We start from the raw sequence: 18,865 nt of genomic DNA, 5'->3' as shown, positions 1-18,865 counted from the left end.
AATTTCTCTTTGCACCATCAGCTGCTCAGTGGTCTGCTTCAACTACAAGCCTGATTTTAGTTGTAGGAGAACTATGGATGTCTTAACTGATGGAAAATATTCTGATCAGGGTTCAGACCCCCAAGGCAAGTGATTCTTCTAAAGTCCTGATGTAGATTTAAGGGGATTCTACAGACATTGCAAAGACAGCCTGGCTCATTAATGTCCCTTGTTAAAATAAATATGGGACACATACACACATGCAAACACAGAGAGCAAGTCAGCATTATTTGGCCGTGGTTTTGTCTGAACCTGTCCACTTCTCCCTCAGGAGGTAGCTCTAGACCTTATGATGAATGACAGGCAAACCTCTAACCTGCCATATATGCTGGGATTTATATCTACAGCTTTTGTTCTGCCAAGCACTCTTTAGAGGAAAGAACACAATGAACTTTTACCCAAAATATCATATCTGAGACAATGATTTATGACACAGGGAGCATGGGACAGTACCCTAAAAAGTGTTGAAGTTGGTCTCCTGTCAGAACATTTATGTTAGTGGTTCCTAATCTCTCTCATTTGACTTACCCTCAAAGCCCTGTTGGATCCAGGGGTTGGTAAACCTTGGTGACATTTTGATGAGGAAAGAATTAAAAACTCGTTATTTCCTTCTTCCACTTAATGTGTTGCTATAATAATGTGGCTCAGAATGAGGCAAAAGAAACATTTTCCTTTCATGTCAACCTTTTTGTTATTTTCATGCTAGCAGACTTAACCTTCCTAACAATGACAAATACATTGTGCAAAACTCCTCATTAATGAGATGTCTCATCTTTCCCCATAACTATTGTCTTACTATATTAGGTATTCACGCACTAAATTTAGCAACTTTATTACGTATAGCTAACAAATCTTGTTTAGTCAACTGTTACTCTTAGCTAACAATTTTAGCTGCTAGCCATAATTCATAAATGCTATTAGCCAGCTGTTTTAGTTACATTTACAAGCAACTGACACTTTTTAAATATTACTTTTGTAATATTTAAAGAAATTAGGTCACTGCTGAACTGTATCTAACCATCATCCTTAACATTACATTAATTATCATTTCATCAAAGTGTTTATTGAAGCTGCTGGCATTATGTTATAAGTTATATTATAGGGGTTATCATAATCAAATATTAACATGTTTATTACAGGTGCAGTTATAACTACTTTAAAATGATTGAGTTAATATATATATATCATAACTCAGAGCCTGAGTATATGGTTACAGTAAAATAGTAGCTGAGCAAAGGCCTGAATGTATTCAGCTTCTTGTGGTATTTGAGTTTGCTTAGTTACAGGTGACGAAAGGATGTCCAGTCCACGGGGACCTCAAAGGCCTGAGATCTTTACCATATTTGGATGGATGGGGAACTTCTGTGTCTGCAGTTATCTCTTAAAATACATGAATGTTCTGTACATGCAAATTATGTGACTGTAAACGCATGAGGGGGCGTTACAATACCCTGATGTTATAAAAGCAATCTAGAGTGTATTTTGGGTAGAGATGTACAACTGATGTTTTGCAGTTTGCACCTCTCCACGCTGCGTGCATTCATTAAAATCAATTGTTTGACCGACCTCTTCTGGACCATCATTGTTTTACTCTCGTCCTCAATTTCGAACCCGTAACACTTTATTCAAATTAGATGAGTCAGTCTTTCTATATATATCTTAGCTATTGCAACTGTGTTTGAAATACTGCTGAATTAGCTAACTGACTTGAGCTTATGCAGATGTCACTCCAAAGTAGAGCAAATTCTAGTTGCAAAGTTGAAAAAGCAAGAAAATAGCGATTCATGAATCATACATCATGTTCTTGAGTAGAACCTGGTCAATGCATTGCAATTTTAGCTAGTCTGGTGTGGCTGCCCCAACATTCTGAGTTGTAACACCGACTTGGGGGGTGTCAGGATTTTCTGCTGTAGAACTTAGAAATCGCTACTTCCTGCTTCTCTTCCACATAGCTTTCTGGTCCAATAAACAAAGCCATTGTTGAAGTGATTTAAACTTGCATCCTTTCTGGAGGCTACCACATGGCTATACTTTTGATTGCAAAAAAGGCTTCTCTTTCAGTTCATTAGGTATTAGCCAATAAGCAAGGTTTCACGGTTATAGCTTTCTCTTCAGTCCCTTTTGGTTTCTTGCAATCAAGATGGCGACAGCAGAAATGTTAAAGGATGCAAAACTGGATTTCAGATTATCTGGTATGTCCATCTTTAATACTGTCACTGTTAGTATGCTAACATATTTAGGAGCCTACTCTTTACATAGCCCTATCTAGTCTGTGACCTACATGCTAATAAATTAAAATAAATACAAACTGCAAAATCTATAACTGTATTTTTGCAAATAGCACATCAGTATCTGACTTTGGATGTGGCTCCTCTGAAGGTTATAAATACTAATCAAAGTTCCTAAACTGTTTGTTTAACATGGCATAATGATTCCTAAGGTTGGTTCTTTTATTATTTTTACTCATTGATCACAAGTCCCTTAAATTATTTTATGTTTTAATCACCACATGCACTACCCAAATAAAATATGTTTGGCCTAAATGTGGCTCACATCTGCAATTTTCTAATGGCCACAGTCCTTGATAGATAGTGCTGACTATTGAGTCTCTTTTCAACAACAAGTCCACCTTATATGGGTTGCATGTCGAATGTGTTGTGACAGCTGGGTCATGTCTGGCCCACACAACATTTGCTAGTCCCGTGGCACAAATGTTTCTGTTATCTGGGTTGATAATAAAATACATGTTTACTTTATCCGTGCATGAAAACCATTGCACGGATATATTATTATTACTGTTTCAGTGTTATAGTGATCCAAAGTGCTTGATATATTATGTTAAACGGAACACCAGGATACAAGGTTGTTCTTAGAAGTTTTATTTAAATTGAAGACAATTCAAATGACATCTTATCTCAAATTATTCAGAAAAAGAAGTGACCAAAATTAAAAAGTGTCTTGGTATTTTTTTTTTATAAAAACAGTTCTCACATTGTTGTGTACAAAACATTAAGGACTGTTGGCCAGGAATATTCACAGGATTCCACTTTTATTCCCCCAGTATTAAATAAAAATAAATTACCTACAGTAAATATGCAAATTTCTAGAATAGAGTAATTTTCTGAAGAAAATCAAGACCACACACCTATAAGAACACAAGACCAGTTATTTGGCTTCAAGCCCAAAGATATAAAGTAGTCATAGAAAAAAAAAAATAAAAGTTGTATTTTGACTTTGCATTTAGAAGCTTTAGCTTCTGTTCAATATCGCATAATGACAATTAGTCTCCAAGCTTTTTACATGCCATAAATACATATTGTCCTCCTATTCATGTACAGTTATGCTAAACTGCAGTACATTTTGGTTCAGAAGTATTCATGCAGCTCTTTACACCTGCATAAGGCACAGCTAGCGGTCAATAGCCGCAATTAAAGCTTCTAACCCATCAGTAGTGTCTTTTAGATCTTATTCAGACTTAACTAAAAAAGTTGCTTCCAAGACACACCAATACAATAAGTTCATGCCAACTAATGTCAGATACTTTACAAACATGCAAATATGTATGGCTTCACAATTCTCATTTACCAAATCAACTTCAAGGTCAAGTCATCATTTGTGGAAAATAAGAATCGGCCTAAGAAACAATGTTCGTTTTTCCGTTTAGATGACAATAGACCTAAGGAGACGGAAACACATGATGACATCTCTGGGAATTGGTGGTTGAATTTCATTGCCGTCCAGTCGGAGGTAGCGGAGTCGAGGAGCACTTTCATTAAGTGAATCGCCCAGATCTTCGACAGACACGGGACAGACACCTGAGCCGCTTACAGCTGTAAATTAAAAAAAAAGGGAGTTAATGTAATAAGAATGGATAGATTCCGAATGAAAAAATTTAAAGAACTTTCCTTTAAGTAACTCCAGCTTAAATTAATTTCTGATTAAGCAGAAAATAATACACCTAGGCTTACTTTTGATCTTGTTGTGGTCAAGGTGAAGATGCTCAAGGCCTGAGGGAATGAGAGGAACATCAGTCAGCTGGTTGTGGGACAGCTGCAAGTCCAAAATGCTGGAGATGTTAAACACATTTTTGGGGACCCCACTGCTAGCAAGCTTGTTGTGGTTGAGCCTCAGAAATGCCACTTTTGGCAAACCTTTGAAGTAGCCAGGTGGGATCTTCTCAATGTTGTTGCCATCAAGGAAAAGCTGGGTGGTAGAAGGTGGTAGCCCAAGAGGCATGGTACTCAGCTGGTTCTTGGCTAGATTGATCTGTACCAGGTTGTTCAAACCCTTTAGGCTGACTTCAGTCACAGCGTCATCCATCAGCTTGTTACCCTGGAGGTCCAGAAGAGTAAGTTTATCCAGGCTGAGGAAGACACCTGCAGGGATCTTGGAGATTCGATTGCGAGACAGACGTAAATGCTCCAGGCTGGCTGGGAGTTGTGATGGCACTGAAGACAAGAGGTTATCGTCCATGTACAGGTGCACCAGGTGAGTCATTGCACTGAGGACACCTTCTTCCACGCCTTCACTAGTGATTTTATTGCGGTTAAGGTTCAGCCAACGCAGCTGGGTGGCATTCTGCAAGGCATCTGCTGACAGCACTTCGATCATGTTGCTCTGCAGATAGAGGTACCATGTGTATGGAGGGATTTTAGGGATACTCTTCAAGTTTTTATTGTCACAGTAGACAGCACGAGGGAAGTTCGTTGGGCAGCGACACTCTTTAGGGCAGGCTTGTATCTGGGCAATATGTTCCTCGTAAGTTATGTCCTGGCTGACAGTTAGCCCAATCAGGCACCAGATGCTGAGAAGCTTCAGTAGAAGTTCCATTTTGCTGCTCAGCCTGCGTTTGAAAAGGTTAAAAAAGAAGAGAGTATTACAGTCAGGAAGCCCTACAGACAAATGTTTTTCCTTTAAAAAAATGTTGAGCAGTTATTCCACACTGCCTTAAGAATGCAGTAACTTCTGACCCCCTTTACTAGCAACAGTCTTTGTAAGATGTTTGATGCAATATGTCTAATAACAGGTAGAATATATAAATCATGGCTATCATCAAATACATTTGAATTAGTGTACTAAGTGTTTGAAATACATCCCAAATTAGTCCCCACCACCTACTCCATCATAATTCATTTATGAAGGCAAGCAGCCAGCTGAGAAGTAGTCCACTCATCCGGGGGTTTACTTGCCTTCCAATTACATGCAAGTCTCAAAACGCCGGAAGCAAATCCAGGTCAACTTTAATTGTATTAGGCCAGTCTAGAAGCTCAGGTGTAAAGATGTCAGTGCATGCCAGCTTCAGTCTGCACATCTGATGCAGTGATGCATGCAGATAAAAACATATTCAACTAAACATGCAAATGGTGCTAACCCCTGACAGGCATAAAGGAAGATTAAAGGTGTGATGTTGCAGAAAAGCAATAGATTGAAAGCTCTGCAAGTAAGAAGTAAAAAATAAACGAAAACAAGAACAAACAAAAATCCAAAGTCAGCTTTGCCATCTTCTATCCACTCATCTTCTAAGCCACAACTTGATTCCTCTCAGCTACCATCTGGTGCTTGTTTAAATTCTTGATGCAATCCATGTTTGTCTGGAACTCATTTCGGGTAGCTTTCCATAGATGGCCACACTTCAAAGACAAAGGCGGATAACCTCTGCTCAGAGATGTGCCCCTCATTTTTCACTGTAGAAAAGCCAAAGCTTTGTCAATTAGCTTTGGAGTAGAATACTTAGTGCATTGGCAGCAATGTAATTCATGCTTTTATAAAGTTTAAATCCAGTTACTAAAGCTGCAAGATTAACGACTACCAACCACCAACCCTATAATTCAGACAGTATAAATGTCTTTGCCTTGCAGTCCAGTCCATCTTACCTTTAGCCCGTAAAGTTTCCTTATGTGGTGTCCTATCAAGTGTGGTCTCAAATGATGAGGATGGCTTTTACGTCCCTCTATTTGTACCACTGGCTTTTTCATTCAGGGTGTGCAAGCCTGTCACTCAGGATGACGTTAAAGCTTCTCTTGGCCAGTTAGAGTCTCCCAGGATCAATGGTCATAATCCTTAATAGATGTGTACTGTCCTAAGCCTTTTCAGTACCTGAGCCATGGCACACTTAGAAACGCTAATGCAAATATACCTGTCCTTAGTTTGCTGACTTCCACATTTAAAACCATTGGTGGCATAATTGATTTAACGCCACTTGAAAGTACCTAAGAGTCCTTAATCAACCTTTTGTGCTAATTTTATTCATCTGTTGTCCACTATGTGAATGCGATTAGTGGGATAAACAAAATGTACACACAAATACAGCTCAGTATATTTGTCATGTACAGATGATCATCTCCACCTCCATGTCAATGTTTAAAATAAGTACAGAAAGTCAACAGTTGTCAACCCTGTCTGCACAGATGGCAAAAAAAAAAAGAATATGGGAGGGAATTGCTTGGGGATATAAATCTCAGTTGAACTTATTCTGAATAATTCAAGTAGTATAAGACTTCAAGGAAGTATAATGCTCCTTTATTAAGATAGAAATATCCATAGTTTAATCAAAAATACTGGGATGGAACAGAGCATTATCTAAAAAACCTGCAGGAATTGGACAATTCTTTGGAATAACCATAGAGAAGGAGCAAAAGGTGATACTCATAGAAAATGCCACAATTCAGTTGAATTTTAAAACATGAGGCTTTTCCTGAGCAAATTTGACATTATTAAGAGGGGAGGCACGTTGTTCGGCGTTACTGCTAAAGCATCAAGCACAAAGCTGACGCACTCTGCTTAAGTACAAAACCTTGCCGGAAGACATGAGGGGTTATGGGAGGGAAGTCATACTTAAGCTGATGAGATTCTACTGCAGGCTGGCCTTGAAAAATGTTTTGCTGAAGCTCGCTTACATCAGAATTGGTGACCTTTCAACATGCGAGCATAAGACTGTACTCAATTCTGGCAGTGACGGCAGAGCCTCGAATACAACAGGATAATCCCAGCTCACTTGTGAGGATAGGAGCAACGCTCATCCATGATCAGCCATGCAAACCCATTAGAGCTCCTCCGGTGTTTGCCAATGTGCACCTGTGCACAGTGATTATTCCTTAACACATGTTTGTGATCCTCTACGATCAGTTAAACATCCCAAGCACATTCGGAGGAATTATGCATAAAAGACAAGTTGCTATCTAGAATAGTTGAAAGGGCACACATTTCATGTTAGCAGTGCCTTTACTGTCGTACTGGGTTAGCCAAAAGCAGCTCCTTTACTTGTGATAAAAGACATATAATGGCATGTTGAGCTGCCCAATTTGTCCAATTCGTCACGATGCATTTCTGTCTGACTACAGTGTTTGCACACACTGCAGACATTGAAATTGATTTACGTGCAACACAGTCTGTTAATGTTGTACTCTAAATATGCTTTCCCTGTGCTACTTTACTATGACCAATGAGCAACATGGGGATAAAGTCAATTTGATTCATTGATTTTACACACAAATGTGCTATTTTACAGGATCCCCAAAGAGAGAGAAGCCAAACACATCAAGGTCTCAGAAATGCTATCTGTATTAAAAGGTTAAGAGGTCGTCTATTGTTATTTTTTTTTTTAGTTTTTAATGAGTCATGGCTTCATAGATCTGCAAAGTGGAAACTGTATTTACTAAAAACAAATGCTGGGTAATAGCTGCCTGACAGACTAAGGGGAAACACATGCAGGCGAATATGATAATGCTAATTTCCTGCCAGGGACTTTGTGTCAGAGCCAGCTATGTTAATTACACAATGGCTTGTATTTGCAATGTATGAGTTTTGCATGATTATTTCCATTTGTTGAAATCCTCTTCATGACTTTGAAATATTTGGAAGAGTTGGCGTGACTTTCTGTGTCTACAAAGGAAAAAAAAATGTTTTTATGGGTAATTGTTACGTGAAAAAAACAGGTTTGGCAGTAAATGCGACTTTCCAAGATGTTATTTGGAAACTTCAAAAGTACCACAGTTGTTTCTTTGCGGTTCAGTCCTTTCTAGGTGTGAGTGTGTTAGTAAAATGGCTTTAAATTGGTTAAAAAAGTGCCCAGCTCAATCATGATCATAAGAAGAGATACTAAGTGTAGGTTTTTAAATAGAGGTTAGTAAAGTGAAGCCATATCAAAGATAAAGGGCAATCTCATCAGAAATCTGCAAATTCTCTGAACTCTTTCCACTATTCTCTCAAACAGACTCATTGTAAATGAAAGCCAAAATCATCTTTACCTGCTTTTCATTCGACCAGGTGAGTTTTGGATCTTGTGCTCCTCCAATGATTAGCTTTGATGATTGTCTGCAGTCTCAGTGGTCTGAAGCAAAAGCCCAGCCTAGCCCTGTTTCTTGTATTGTTATTCTTTTGATTCCCCCAAGGCTGCACCTTGGTCACCGGTGGAACCGAGAAGATGGAGCGTGTGTTGTTGGTGGGAGGACGATTGTGTGCGAGCTGGGATGTCCCTTCAGAAGTCTGTGTTGCCTACTTTTTGCCAGCCCAGCATTTTTTTTCTGCATCTTTTTGTCTTCCCCCCATTTTTTTTCTTTTTTTATAGAACATGAAGTCATGCTTGAACGATTGACGGTTAAGCTGATGTCACCCTACCTTTAAATGGATGTTTTGCTCTTTACTCATAACTCTGGTGGATGGACACATGATTAGTTATGGCTCATTTCAGCTCAAATGCCTTGGGGTACATTTTCTAGGGTGCAAGGTGAGGTTAGAAGGCACTTTACACCCAGCTTTTCACAGAAAAAGTCTTGTTTTTTGTTTCTCCTACATTGCTCATACAAGCAGATACAAGCACATACACATTTTTTCTGTATTATTATAGGATATTATAGGATATTTACTATAAAGTACCGTGATGCAACTGTTGGCACTATCTAAAAAAATAACTTAATTACACTCAGCGATTCTACTCACCTAGATTGTACTAGAGAATATTTTACACTGTTTCACTGCAAAAACAACTGCAGAAGACAAAGATTTTCCTTGTGTCTCAAACCGCAATTAAAGTTAACGACTCAAAGTAGAAAGACATTGCAGGGAAAACTGTAATTTTAGTGAATGTGACATAATAGACATCAATTTATCGTTCTAATGCAAGCATTTGTACTTTTTTCACTGTGATGTTGGCAAATATTTATCCATGGGTATCCAAACCAAGCATCAATCAAACAAAAGGTGTGCACATTTCAACTCACTTTGTTCTTGCGTTTCTAGCTGGGCGTCTTTTTTTTGCAATACTAGGCTTTCGATGAAAAGGTCTGTTACTTTGTTCTATTTATTCCTATTAAATGGCAAAAGGTGAAAAAAATTAAACCGTTTTAAGAGAACTATAGTGTGTAAGCTTAGTGGAAGTCACAAAAACTGGGGTGATTGTTGATTGACACAGTTTATGAGTAAAAATAGCGATAAACAAAAAGAACAGCTGGAGACAGTCTGGACTGAAGGATGATCTTTGAAACTGGGTCGCCAGGCTTCAACAGCTGATTATACTTTCACCTGCCATCACAAGCAGGAAGATATTAGGCTTAAGGTTTTATAAAAGACTTTATTGTCTAGACATAGGCAGCAGGAGCTCTACCCAAGATTTAAATAAGGGCGGCACAGGAGGAAAAGGAGGAAATTGTCCTACACTTGGAATATTATTGTATAAAAACATAAGAGATGTGAAAAAGCTGTTAAAGTAAACATGTTACATTTTGTAATGGTCGTAGCGGTGAGGCGACAGCTAATTCTTTTACCTCCAGACTTGTATCAGGTTTACCTGAGCAAAAACAGCTAAAACAGACTGGATGATATTGGGAAGTGGTGTATTTCCAGCACCCAACGACAGACAGATAACTTTTAATAATTGGGTCAAACTGACGTTTACAGCAGGATTGAATTATAAGAGCCTAGCATGAGTCAAATGGGACATCTGGAATCAGTTTACATAATAGCTATAAGTGCCACGTATAATCAACTAACCTACTCTCTTTAAATGGTGTCTGATCTAATAAGAAAACCTAGACTAATGCACCAAGAAAGACGTTGTTCCAGCACATATGGTGCTTGTCAGCCAGGATTAGCAGTGTTGTTACAGTTCGTGTAAAGCTTTGCAAAGGCGCTGGTGATCCTGTGTAAGTTGTAATAAGTGAATGTTAAGTACATACCTAAAGTCAGTATCCGTGTTACTAATTTATTATGCACAATGCAATGGTACCCATTGATAATGAGGTGTGTGCATTATATACATTATAGATGAGAGAGTTAATCACTGTGAAATTATCTACAGCTGCTTAAGACTCAAGCAAGGCTCAAAATAAAAAAACAGCCAAACCTCAGGCTTACAGGTAATGTAAGTCTGACAACATGTTCAGAATGATATTTGGCAGCTGTAATAGTTGCCATGTTAATTATCTCATATGAGCAGAATGTGCAGTTAGAATGAAGTGGAATCAAATATTAGTTAATTTTGAAGATGGAAACCTAAAATCTGACTAAATTCTGACCTGATTATTACCCAAAACGGTTAAATTGATGTATTTAAATTATTATTCACGTAGGTGTTGTTTGCAAAAAAGAAATATGGCTGTAAACTGTATATGTTCTCAGATAAAATGAGATGAGATGGCAGATGGCTGCCCCTCCCTGAGCCTGGTTCTGCCGGAGGTTTCTTCCTGTTAAAAGGGAGTTTTCCCTTCCCACTGTAGCTAAAGTGCTTGTTCATAGGGGCTCATATGATTGTTGGGTTTTTCTCTGTATGTATTATTGTAGGGTCTACCTTACAATAGAATAAAGCGCCTTGAGGCGACTGTTTTTGTGATTTGGCACTATATAACTAAAATTGAATTGAATTGAATAAAATGTCATATTTTGTACATGTTGAAACTTCTGCTGTGTTGAGGCTTGCAGAGATTTATAAACAATCTTTTTTAATTTCTAAAACAGGAACAGATAATGAAAATTGGGCATTTTAGCCTCTGACAAGACTCTTCTGAGGATAATTTTTCTGGTGATATAGGCACCTTTTGGTCCTTTTAAGATCTGCAGTTTAACCTCATGATGAGAAGAATATACAAACACAGTATGCAATTAAGTAATTGAGGAATTAAGGTTACATTTTTATTAAAGCGACCGTTTGAATTAGATACAAAGTAAAGATGTTAATAAGTATACTTTGTAGCTGTGTCTTTGACGCCTTGAAAACATCTCATATATTCATGCGAAAAAGAAGGTCTTTACAGGCACACCCTTACTGCTTCCGTGGAAATTAAGATGGTAAGTAGCAACTAATCAAATGCATTTGATTAATTAAAAGTGTGACCACCTAAATGACAATAGAGGCTTTGTCAGTTTGATGCTATGGAGCATTGAATTGTGTTAATATAATGCCACAACCTCACAGTACTGGTCATCTAGCAAATTCACCCCAAGGTCAGACCATGTAGAACCTAAAAAACTGCAAAAAACCCAAGAGCTATACTTCAGATTCTACAGGCCTCAGTTAGCAAAATGTTAAAGTTCATGACAGCACAAGGAAAAAGACTGAATGAGTATGTTTGGAAGGGTTACCAGAAAAAAAAGATACTATTTTCTCTAAAAAGAACATGGCAGCACAGCTTGGGTTTGCAAAGTTGAATCTGAACAAACCACAAGACCTCTGGAACAATGTCTTTTGGACACACCAGACCAGAGTGGACACGTTTGCTCTATGCCTGACAAAAACCAAACACAGGATATCAACACAAACATCTCATGCAACAATATCAGGGATGAAGGTGGAGGGGTGATGATTTGGACTTGTTCAACAGCCACAGTACCTGGTCACCTTGCAGTCATTGCTCCTCTGCATACCGAAGTATTCTACAGTCAAACGTGCAAGAGCTCAATCTAGGCCAAAATTGTGTCATGCAACACGACAATGATGCAAAGCAGAGCAGAAAATGCACAACCTAATGGCTGAAAAAGAAAATAATCAAGGTGTTGCAATGGCCCAGTCGAATTCCGGACCTCAGTATGATTGAAATGTTGTGGTAGGACCATGAGAGAACTGTGCATGCCAACAAACCTCTATGCATAAACAAATGCCCACAAACCAATGAACTGAAGCCACATTGTAAAGAGAGTGGGCCAAAATTCCTCCACGACAAATGTGAGAGACTGATAAAGTCTTAGAAACAAGGATTGCTCCAAGTCTTTGCTACTAAAGGTGGTACTACAAGCTACTGAATCGTGGGTTGGACTTATTTTTCACAGGACTGAATAAAGTCCAGTTTTTATCACATGACTGTATATGTAATCTCATATTTAATAATGATACATTTTCTTGTGAAGGAAAAGAAAGCATACAACTTTCCAAACACATCTACTTTATATTAACATTCAGTCAGTATGTTTAAATGGATAGTACCTCTCTGGAAAGGAATGTGTGGGTTTTATGTTTTTTTCCTCCTTCATGCCATTAAGCCCACATTTCTCAGACTCTGAGTCACTGTTAGTCTGAAAGCACATCATTCTTAAGATGAACATAAAATGTGATGCCTATTTTGTTCTCTACAGTTTCTTTGCAGAGGGTGTGTACTCATAATAATAACAATAATAATAACAATAATAATCATGTTTATCACAGTTGACAGGAAAATAGAAAGTTAAAAATAGACCTTACTGAACAGTGAGATAAGTAAGAGTGGTGAGTCCTCCCTTTTTGTTTTGAAGGACCACAAGGAACCTTTACTGTAAAAACAGTAATTTTGAAATCTTCAGCCACTTGTGGTTTCCATTTGAGACAGCTGGGAGGGTAGATTTACAGCAAAAATTATTTCTACTTAAGCTTATTTATCAAGCAAAACCCTGCAACCCCTGCATACCTCGTGGACCAGCACAGCTGTTTTGCACAGCTGAATAGAAATGTACACGATAGGTTGACTGTGCAGCTCCTTTAAATTAATGGCTAGAGAGAAACCTGCTGAAACAAGATGACGTTGAAGCCCACTATGCACTGTGCTTTGAAAAAGGTTGAATGTAGAAAGCATGTTTAAAGAACACTAGCAGGCCTCAGAGAATAAATAAAGAGTCTTCTGACTATAATAGAAATCTTATAAGATGTTATTTAAGGGTTTATTTCATTAGTCCTTCTTCTTCCACTCATTTTGCAGTTCCATAACTCAATAGTGGTCATGTACTTACTTATAAAGATTCCTATAAAACTCATACAATTTTTGCAAGTGTTACAAAATTGAAATTTAGACTAACCTGCCAATAGGCGTGAATGTGGGTATGAATGATTATCTGTCTTCCTGTATTAGCCCTGCAACAAACTGGCAACCAGTTCATGTACCCCCCTTTTGCCCTTACTGCTGGGATACACCCCCAGCATTTCTAGGAAATAAGTCCCAAATACAGGATATCAGATTAGTTAACTCAATTCTTTACATTTACACTAAGTAAGACTTGTAAGTTATTTATAGGCTTACATATAGGCAGGCTTACCAATGATATCATGAAAATATGTTCAAACATAGTTCGTTCAACTGTGTTTAATTTTCTTACAGTGAATCCATGAACAGTTACTGAGTCAAAGGTGTCAAAAGAAGTCATGAAAAAAGGAAAGAAAATACTAGACAGATGTAGTAACCTAATAAAATAGACACACCATTCGATCAACATGAAATTGGTGCCATTTTGATGTAATGCTGGTAAGAAACATTTATCAGTATTAAACACCAACAACAACATAGTAATTAAAGCATCTTAACTGCAAAAGCTGTAGTTTATTCAAAGAGTGGCACCAAAGGGTGCATGCAAGTAAAGAAAATGTTGTATACAAATTAGTAATGTGAATGACAGCAAATAGTTAGGCTTTAGTTAGTATACAGAAACAATCTAACACAATCTCGAGATTATATCATTCTAACATCTCAAGGTACAACTAAACAGAGAAACATATCAGCTTTAATAGTAATTTATTCTGAACAGAATTCTAATCCTTTGAAGAACTAGTTAATTATTAGGAGAAAACAGACATTTCTTAGTCGATTATCGTTTATTCAGTAAAAAAAAACAAAGCAAAAGTCAGTCATTGGGACTTCATAAAAATTTGTTTCAAACCAGTTTAAAGTATGCAGTATATAATGGCAGACAAGTTCACAACACTGATATATTCCCTAAAACCGCTTTGATGAAAACACGACTGCAACGTAGCTGCTATTATACACCCACCCACCCCCATTTTCTTCTTACTCTACACATTAAATCCAAGTATGCAGTCCTTATGTGCTGGTCCTTTGCACAGCAATGGATTATTATTAATAATAAAATCCCCCTGATTATATTATACATGCTAGACACTGAAACATACAAGACAAGGAAAAAGAGAACACTAGGGCTGAATTAAGACATTGGAAAACTCTTGGTATTATTATACTGTGTCTTTATTCAGTGTGCTCAAAAACAAGTTTGGAATGTTTAAAGTGTGTGTTATAATCAAAGCTTAATAATTATTCATCTCATGGAGTTTTAGGTTATTTTTATATTGTGTGCATTTCAATTTTTTTTAAACTTCATGATTTAGTATTGGTTGGTATCTAGAAATACTGACAATGAGTTATTTGGAATATTTGTTTAATGCTTGTTGAATTTATTGATCTGATTGCACGTGCATGCCTTCTTTTGTATCACACATTGGCTAAGCTATAGATTTGTTCTAAAGCTTGGCCAATGTTTCCCAGATTATCTAGTACCTATGTTGGACATGGAAAGGCATGGCAGTACTACGAAAGATGTATTATTAGGACATTTGAATCCAGAAGGTTATGGGTTGAGCTTTGTCATGATGATAGAGAAGAGCTGGTCCTTATTCGAACATGATATCTGAGGCTTGGCGCAGGCAGTTGGCAGTGTCAGCTGGCATGCTGCTGTGAGTGACGTTGTTTCCATCGAGACGCAGATGCTTCAGACGTGAATAGTTCAGGGGTCCCATGAACTTGCAGAAACTTGACAGGTCAAACTCTACAAATGATAAAAAGTGGAGATCGTTATAGCTGCCAGTAGGGATTTTTTTTATATATATTTTTTTTACATTTTCAACCCCTTAACCTGGTAAAGAGAATGACAAAAGTTCCTTGGAAGTGTGCCAAATCACCATTCCTTCAACTGCTCTGGTTGCAGCTGCATTGAAGTCTTTGAGAAAAGGACCCTTCATTTTCCTCAATTGCTTTTTTTCCCTCATCATAGGGGGAATTTTCTTTTTCTTAATTATGGCTATATCGAGAGAAAAATAGATGATAAAGCAGAGAATGCATTGGGGTATAGCAACGTTTTAACTTACATGTTGCTGATATGTGCATTAACTGCCCTTGCTTTGTCGCTCGGATCCACCCCTTAATTTGAGTTATAAGATACTTAAAACACAGTGTAATACTGTTCAGTTTTTATGTTAAGTACATTTAAGCTTTTTTTTAGCTAGTTAAAGTCGGCATCCCAAAATATATAACTAACAAGCTAGTGCTAGCCTTAGCATGTTAGCCCCAAACTTGGCTATGTCAGTTTTTAAAAAGCCAAAGTGATATGCCTAAAAACGAGAGATTCAAGACTTCAGAACTGTCAATATCTAATCAGAGATGCCGTAGTTGCTATGTCCATCCTTTAGTCATGCCTGCAGTCTGCAGTTTAAAAGAACCTTGTTGAACATTTGTATTACAATGCTTGTTTGCACATGCTGTAGAGTTGGAATTGTGCATTTGCAATCACACTGCTGCTCCTACTAAGGATCACACTTTTAATAATAATAATAATAATAATAATAATAATCATAATAATGTTAAAATATCCATGGCTTTAAATATAAAGTGAAATAAAAACAAAACAAAACATTGCCTTGTGTTAGCAATGTAAACTACTTCTCTATTTTTTTTTGACAGAGGTCACATAAATATACACAGTTTAATACAATATGGGCTAACCCTTCTTTTCATGTAAAACCACTCATGCTGTAGCCAGCATCCTACTTAATGTCATTTTGTTTTACACAATGTTTTTGTTTTCAGATTTCAGCTGAAAATAAGTTATTTATATTTACAGTTTAAATAAGTTTATATTATTATATTTACAGTTTAAATTGGTTAGTTAGTGTAAATTACTTACTTCCTTCTGATCTAATAATATGGATGTTTAGCATAGTGGGGTGTCACATGACTGGCACAGAGAACTGGACATGCTAGCCTGTTAATCTTTCATCTGGTTAGAAAACATTTGAAAAGGATCGTTTGGAAAGTTCTGAACTTTGTATCAATTACTCTGCTTTTGGAAAGTGGTAATGCCAATACCCATGAACAAACTAAATGGCTTAAACCTAGAACCTCTCTCTGGTTTTATATTTGCTAAGCCACGCCCACATTTAAGCTATCCAGTCATGTGTGTATAATTGGCACAAAACTGGCCTAACTAACCAGTTAACCTTGGCCGTATTATTTTCATATGTTTAGATATTTCATTGAGAACACAGGAACTCGAACTTTGATGCTGTTCTAAAAAAACTCAGATTGGCACCTTTAACAAAAAAGGCAAAACATTTAGAATTCTGTGATGTTAAAATGCTGATCACTCACTGTTGATTTCATTTGCCTGAAGGTAGAGTTGCTCCAACTGCTCGTTGATCTCAGGGATAGACTGCAGTTTGTTGAAAGAGAGGTCAAGCTCCAGCAGTGATGTCACATTGAACACTCCAGCAGGGATCCCTGAGTCCACCAGCTTGTTGTGTGAGACTCTCAAGTACTGAAGTGAGGGCAGCTTGTTCAGGTATCCTGCTCCAATACTTTCAATGACATTGTAGTCAGCATAGAGCATTACCAGTGAACTGGGAACACCAGCTGGGAGCTTCTTTAGCTTGTTGTGGCTTACATCCAATGACAGCAGCTTCTTTAGCCCTTTGAAAGCCCCTGAAATGGCTTCAGAGGTTAGGTCATTGTGCTGAAGGTGAATGGAGGTCAAATTCTCCTTGTCAGTCAAGAGTCCAGAAGGAAATTTGGACAGCTTGTTGTTCATAATTCTCAGCTCCTCAAGGGACTTTGAGGGAGGAATGACTGGTTCTGTAAGGTTGTTGAAGCTGATGAACAACTTCTCCAGGCCTGAGAGTTTGTCAATTGTGCCCTTTGCTATTTTAGCATTAGTGATCTGGTTATTGTCAAGTATCAGCCAGCGCAGTGTGTCAGTAACATTATCAAACACTCCTGCCTTGATCTCCTCAATCAGATTGTTCTGGAGGTACAGGTACTTGATCCCTGTTGGAACTATGGGAACAAATTTGAGCTTGCGGCTGTCACAATACATGGCGCTGGGGAAATGGAACGGGCAATCGCACTCTTGATTGCAGTTGGGCGCTGATGGCCCCATCACTGGATTAGGTTGGTAATCATAGTCATAATACTGGCAGAGGGACAGTGTGACCAGCACAGCCAAGATGGGTACACGCAGAGGCAACATGGTGTCTGCTGATCCAATAGACAGAAAGGAAGGGGAGGTAGGAAATAAGATCAAAATGTTATTATTGAAAATCTGAATATATAAAAAGGAATAAAAAAAGTAAGAATAAAATGTAAACTTTGAAGTTGAAAATTTGTTAGGATAACTCTTCACCCACCCAAGAGAATGCCACACCCACTCCCCAGTGTATTAAAGCATATTATATGATCAGTCAAGGAAGACATTACTAATTTGGAGAGCACTGAGCCCTAGATTAATTTAATAATCTGTTTGAATCCCATCATTATAGCTGCAGCACACGCCAAACTGCATGATAGATGTTTTTTAAAACATGAATTGAAGCAATGACATAATGTGGATGTTCCAAGAATACACAAAAGCAGATGTAAATGCTTCGAAGGCACGCTTTACATTTTCAACAATTAAAAATACATGGTTTCTGGCTACATAATTAATGACTCTAACACATATAAAAGCATGCAAAAATCTATATTCGTTTAGAATCATGGCTTTTCATACTCAAGTCTGCAGACAAAGGAAAACCAGAATAATTGAATCCAGACCCATGAAAAATGCAGACACTGGATCCAAGAGCAGCAGATTATTTTCCAAAGTCTAAAGTCACCAAAATCTGTCAAACAGTCTTTAAAATGCATTGCAGACATATGTAAACAAGTAAAAAACTAAGGCTCACACACCCAAATGCAAATGATCAAACTCCTATTTCTACTCATTAATTGTTAGTGCACATGTATATTTTTTTTCTTCTCTGCTGCAGCACCAGCCAGTGCCCTAAAGCCTTGTAGTAACAGTTGGTAATCCCAGAAATATGGAAGAATACTCAAACAGGAAATCACAAATCCATGCCCTCAGTCGCAAGCTTACCTGTGCTTCTCTCTCGGTGTGCGTGTGGGGTGGAGGGCCAGTAGGTAAGAAGAGTTTGGTGTTCAAAAACTGGAAGTCTCTGGAGAAAAACACAGAGAGAAAGAAGGAGAGAGGGGGAGGAGAGAGAGGGGTAGATGGAGAGACACAGAAAGGGAATAGGAAGGGGAGGAGAGGAGACGAGACGAGGGGACGAGGGGGGGTTGATAGGAGGCTTCTTCAAATAACTGGAGTCAGGGCATCAGATAAATTGAAGATGTCATCAGTATGAATTTCTGAAAGAGCATCATCCAAAAAGTTTTGTAAACTAACCAAGAGCAGGTGCATCAAGTAACAGAAATATTGCACCATATACGACGATAATAAAAATAGTTTTCCCTTATTATTGTTACTTGTCACTATTACAGTCAAACCATGTCATTGCATTTGTTCACACTAGCAAAACCAAACTTGAATTTTAGTA

General features: G+C 37.9%; 2 protein-coding genes across 3 annotated transcripts; both read right to left on the bottom strand.

Moving 5' to 3' along the window:
* Positions 1-2,902: 2,902 nt before the first annotated feature.
* kera (keratocan) lies at positions 2,903-6,041 on the bottom strand. Its single transcript, XM_063460376.1, has 3 exons — positions 5,913-6,041; positions 4,008-4,882; positions 2,903-3,869 (listed from the first exon to the last, which is right to left on the bottom strand). Exons 2-3 carry the CDS (start codon positions 4,867-4,869, stop codon positions 3,700-3,702), a joined length of 1,032 nt encoding a protein of 343 aa, XP_063316446.1. The 5' UTR covers positions 4,870-4,882; positions 5,913-6,041; the 3' UTR covers positions 2,903-3,699.
* A 7,530-nt stretch (positions 6,042-13,571) lies between these two features.
* lum (lumican) lies at positions 13,572-18,523 on the bottom strand. Of its 2 annotated transcripts, none has more exons than XM_063500879.1 (3): positions 18,406-18,523; positions 16,647-17,528; positions 13,572-15,048 (listed from the first exon to the last, which is right to left on the bottom strand). In XM_063500879.1, exons 2-3 carry the CDS (start codon positions 17,518-17,520, stop codon positions 14,894-14,896), a joined length of 1,029 nt encoding a protein of 342 aa, XP_063356949.1. In that variant the 5' UTR covers positions 17,521-17,528; positions 18,406-18,523; the 3' UTR covers positions 13,572-14,893. The 2 variants fall into 2 exon arrangements, with proteins under 2 accessions (XP_063356949.1, XP_063356950.1); XM_063500880.1 differs by having other exon boundaries at positions 13,573-15,048; positions 16,647-17,525.
* Between the last annotated feature and the right edge of the window lie 342 nt (positions 18,524-18,865).

This window comes from Pelmatolapia mariae, linkage group LG17 (genome assembly GCF_036321145.2).
Source record: "Pelmatolapia mariae isolate MD_Pm_ZW linkage group LG17, Pm_UMD_F_2, whole genome shotgun sequence".
In the NCBI taxonomy this organism is placed as follows: Eukaryota; Metazoa; Chordata; class Actinopteri; order Cichliformes; family Cichlidae; genus Pelmatolapia; species Pelmatolapia mariae.
Note: the sequence above shows the minus strand (reverse complement) of the source record. Positions and strands in the feature narration are given on the sequence as shown.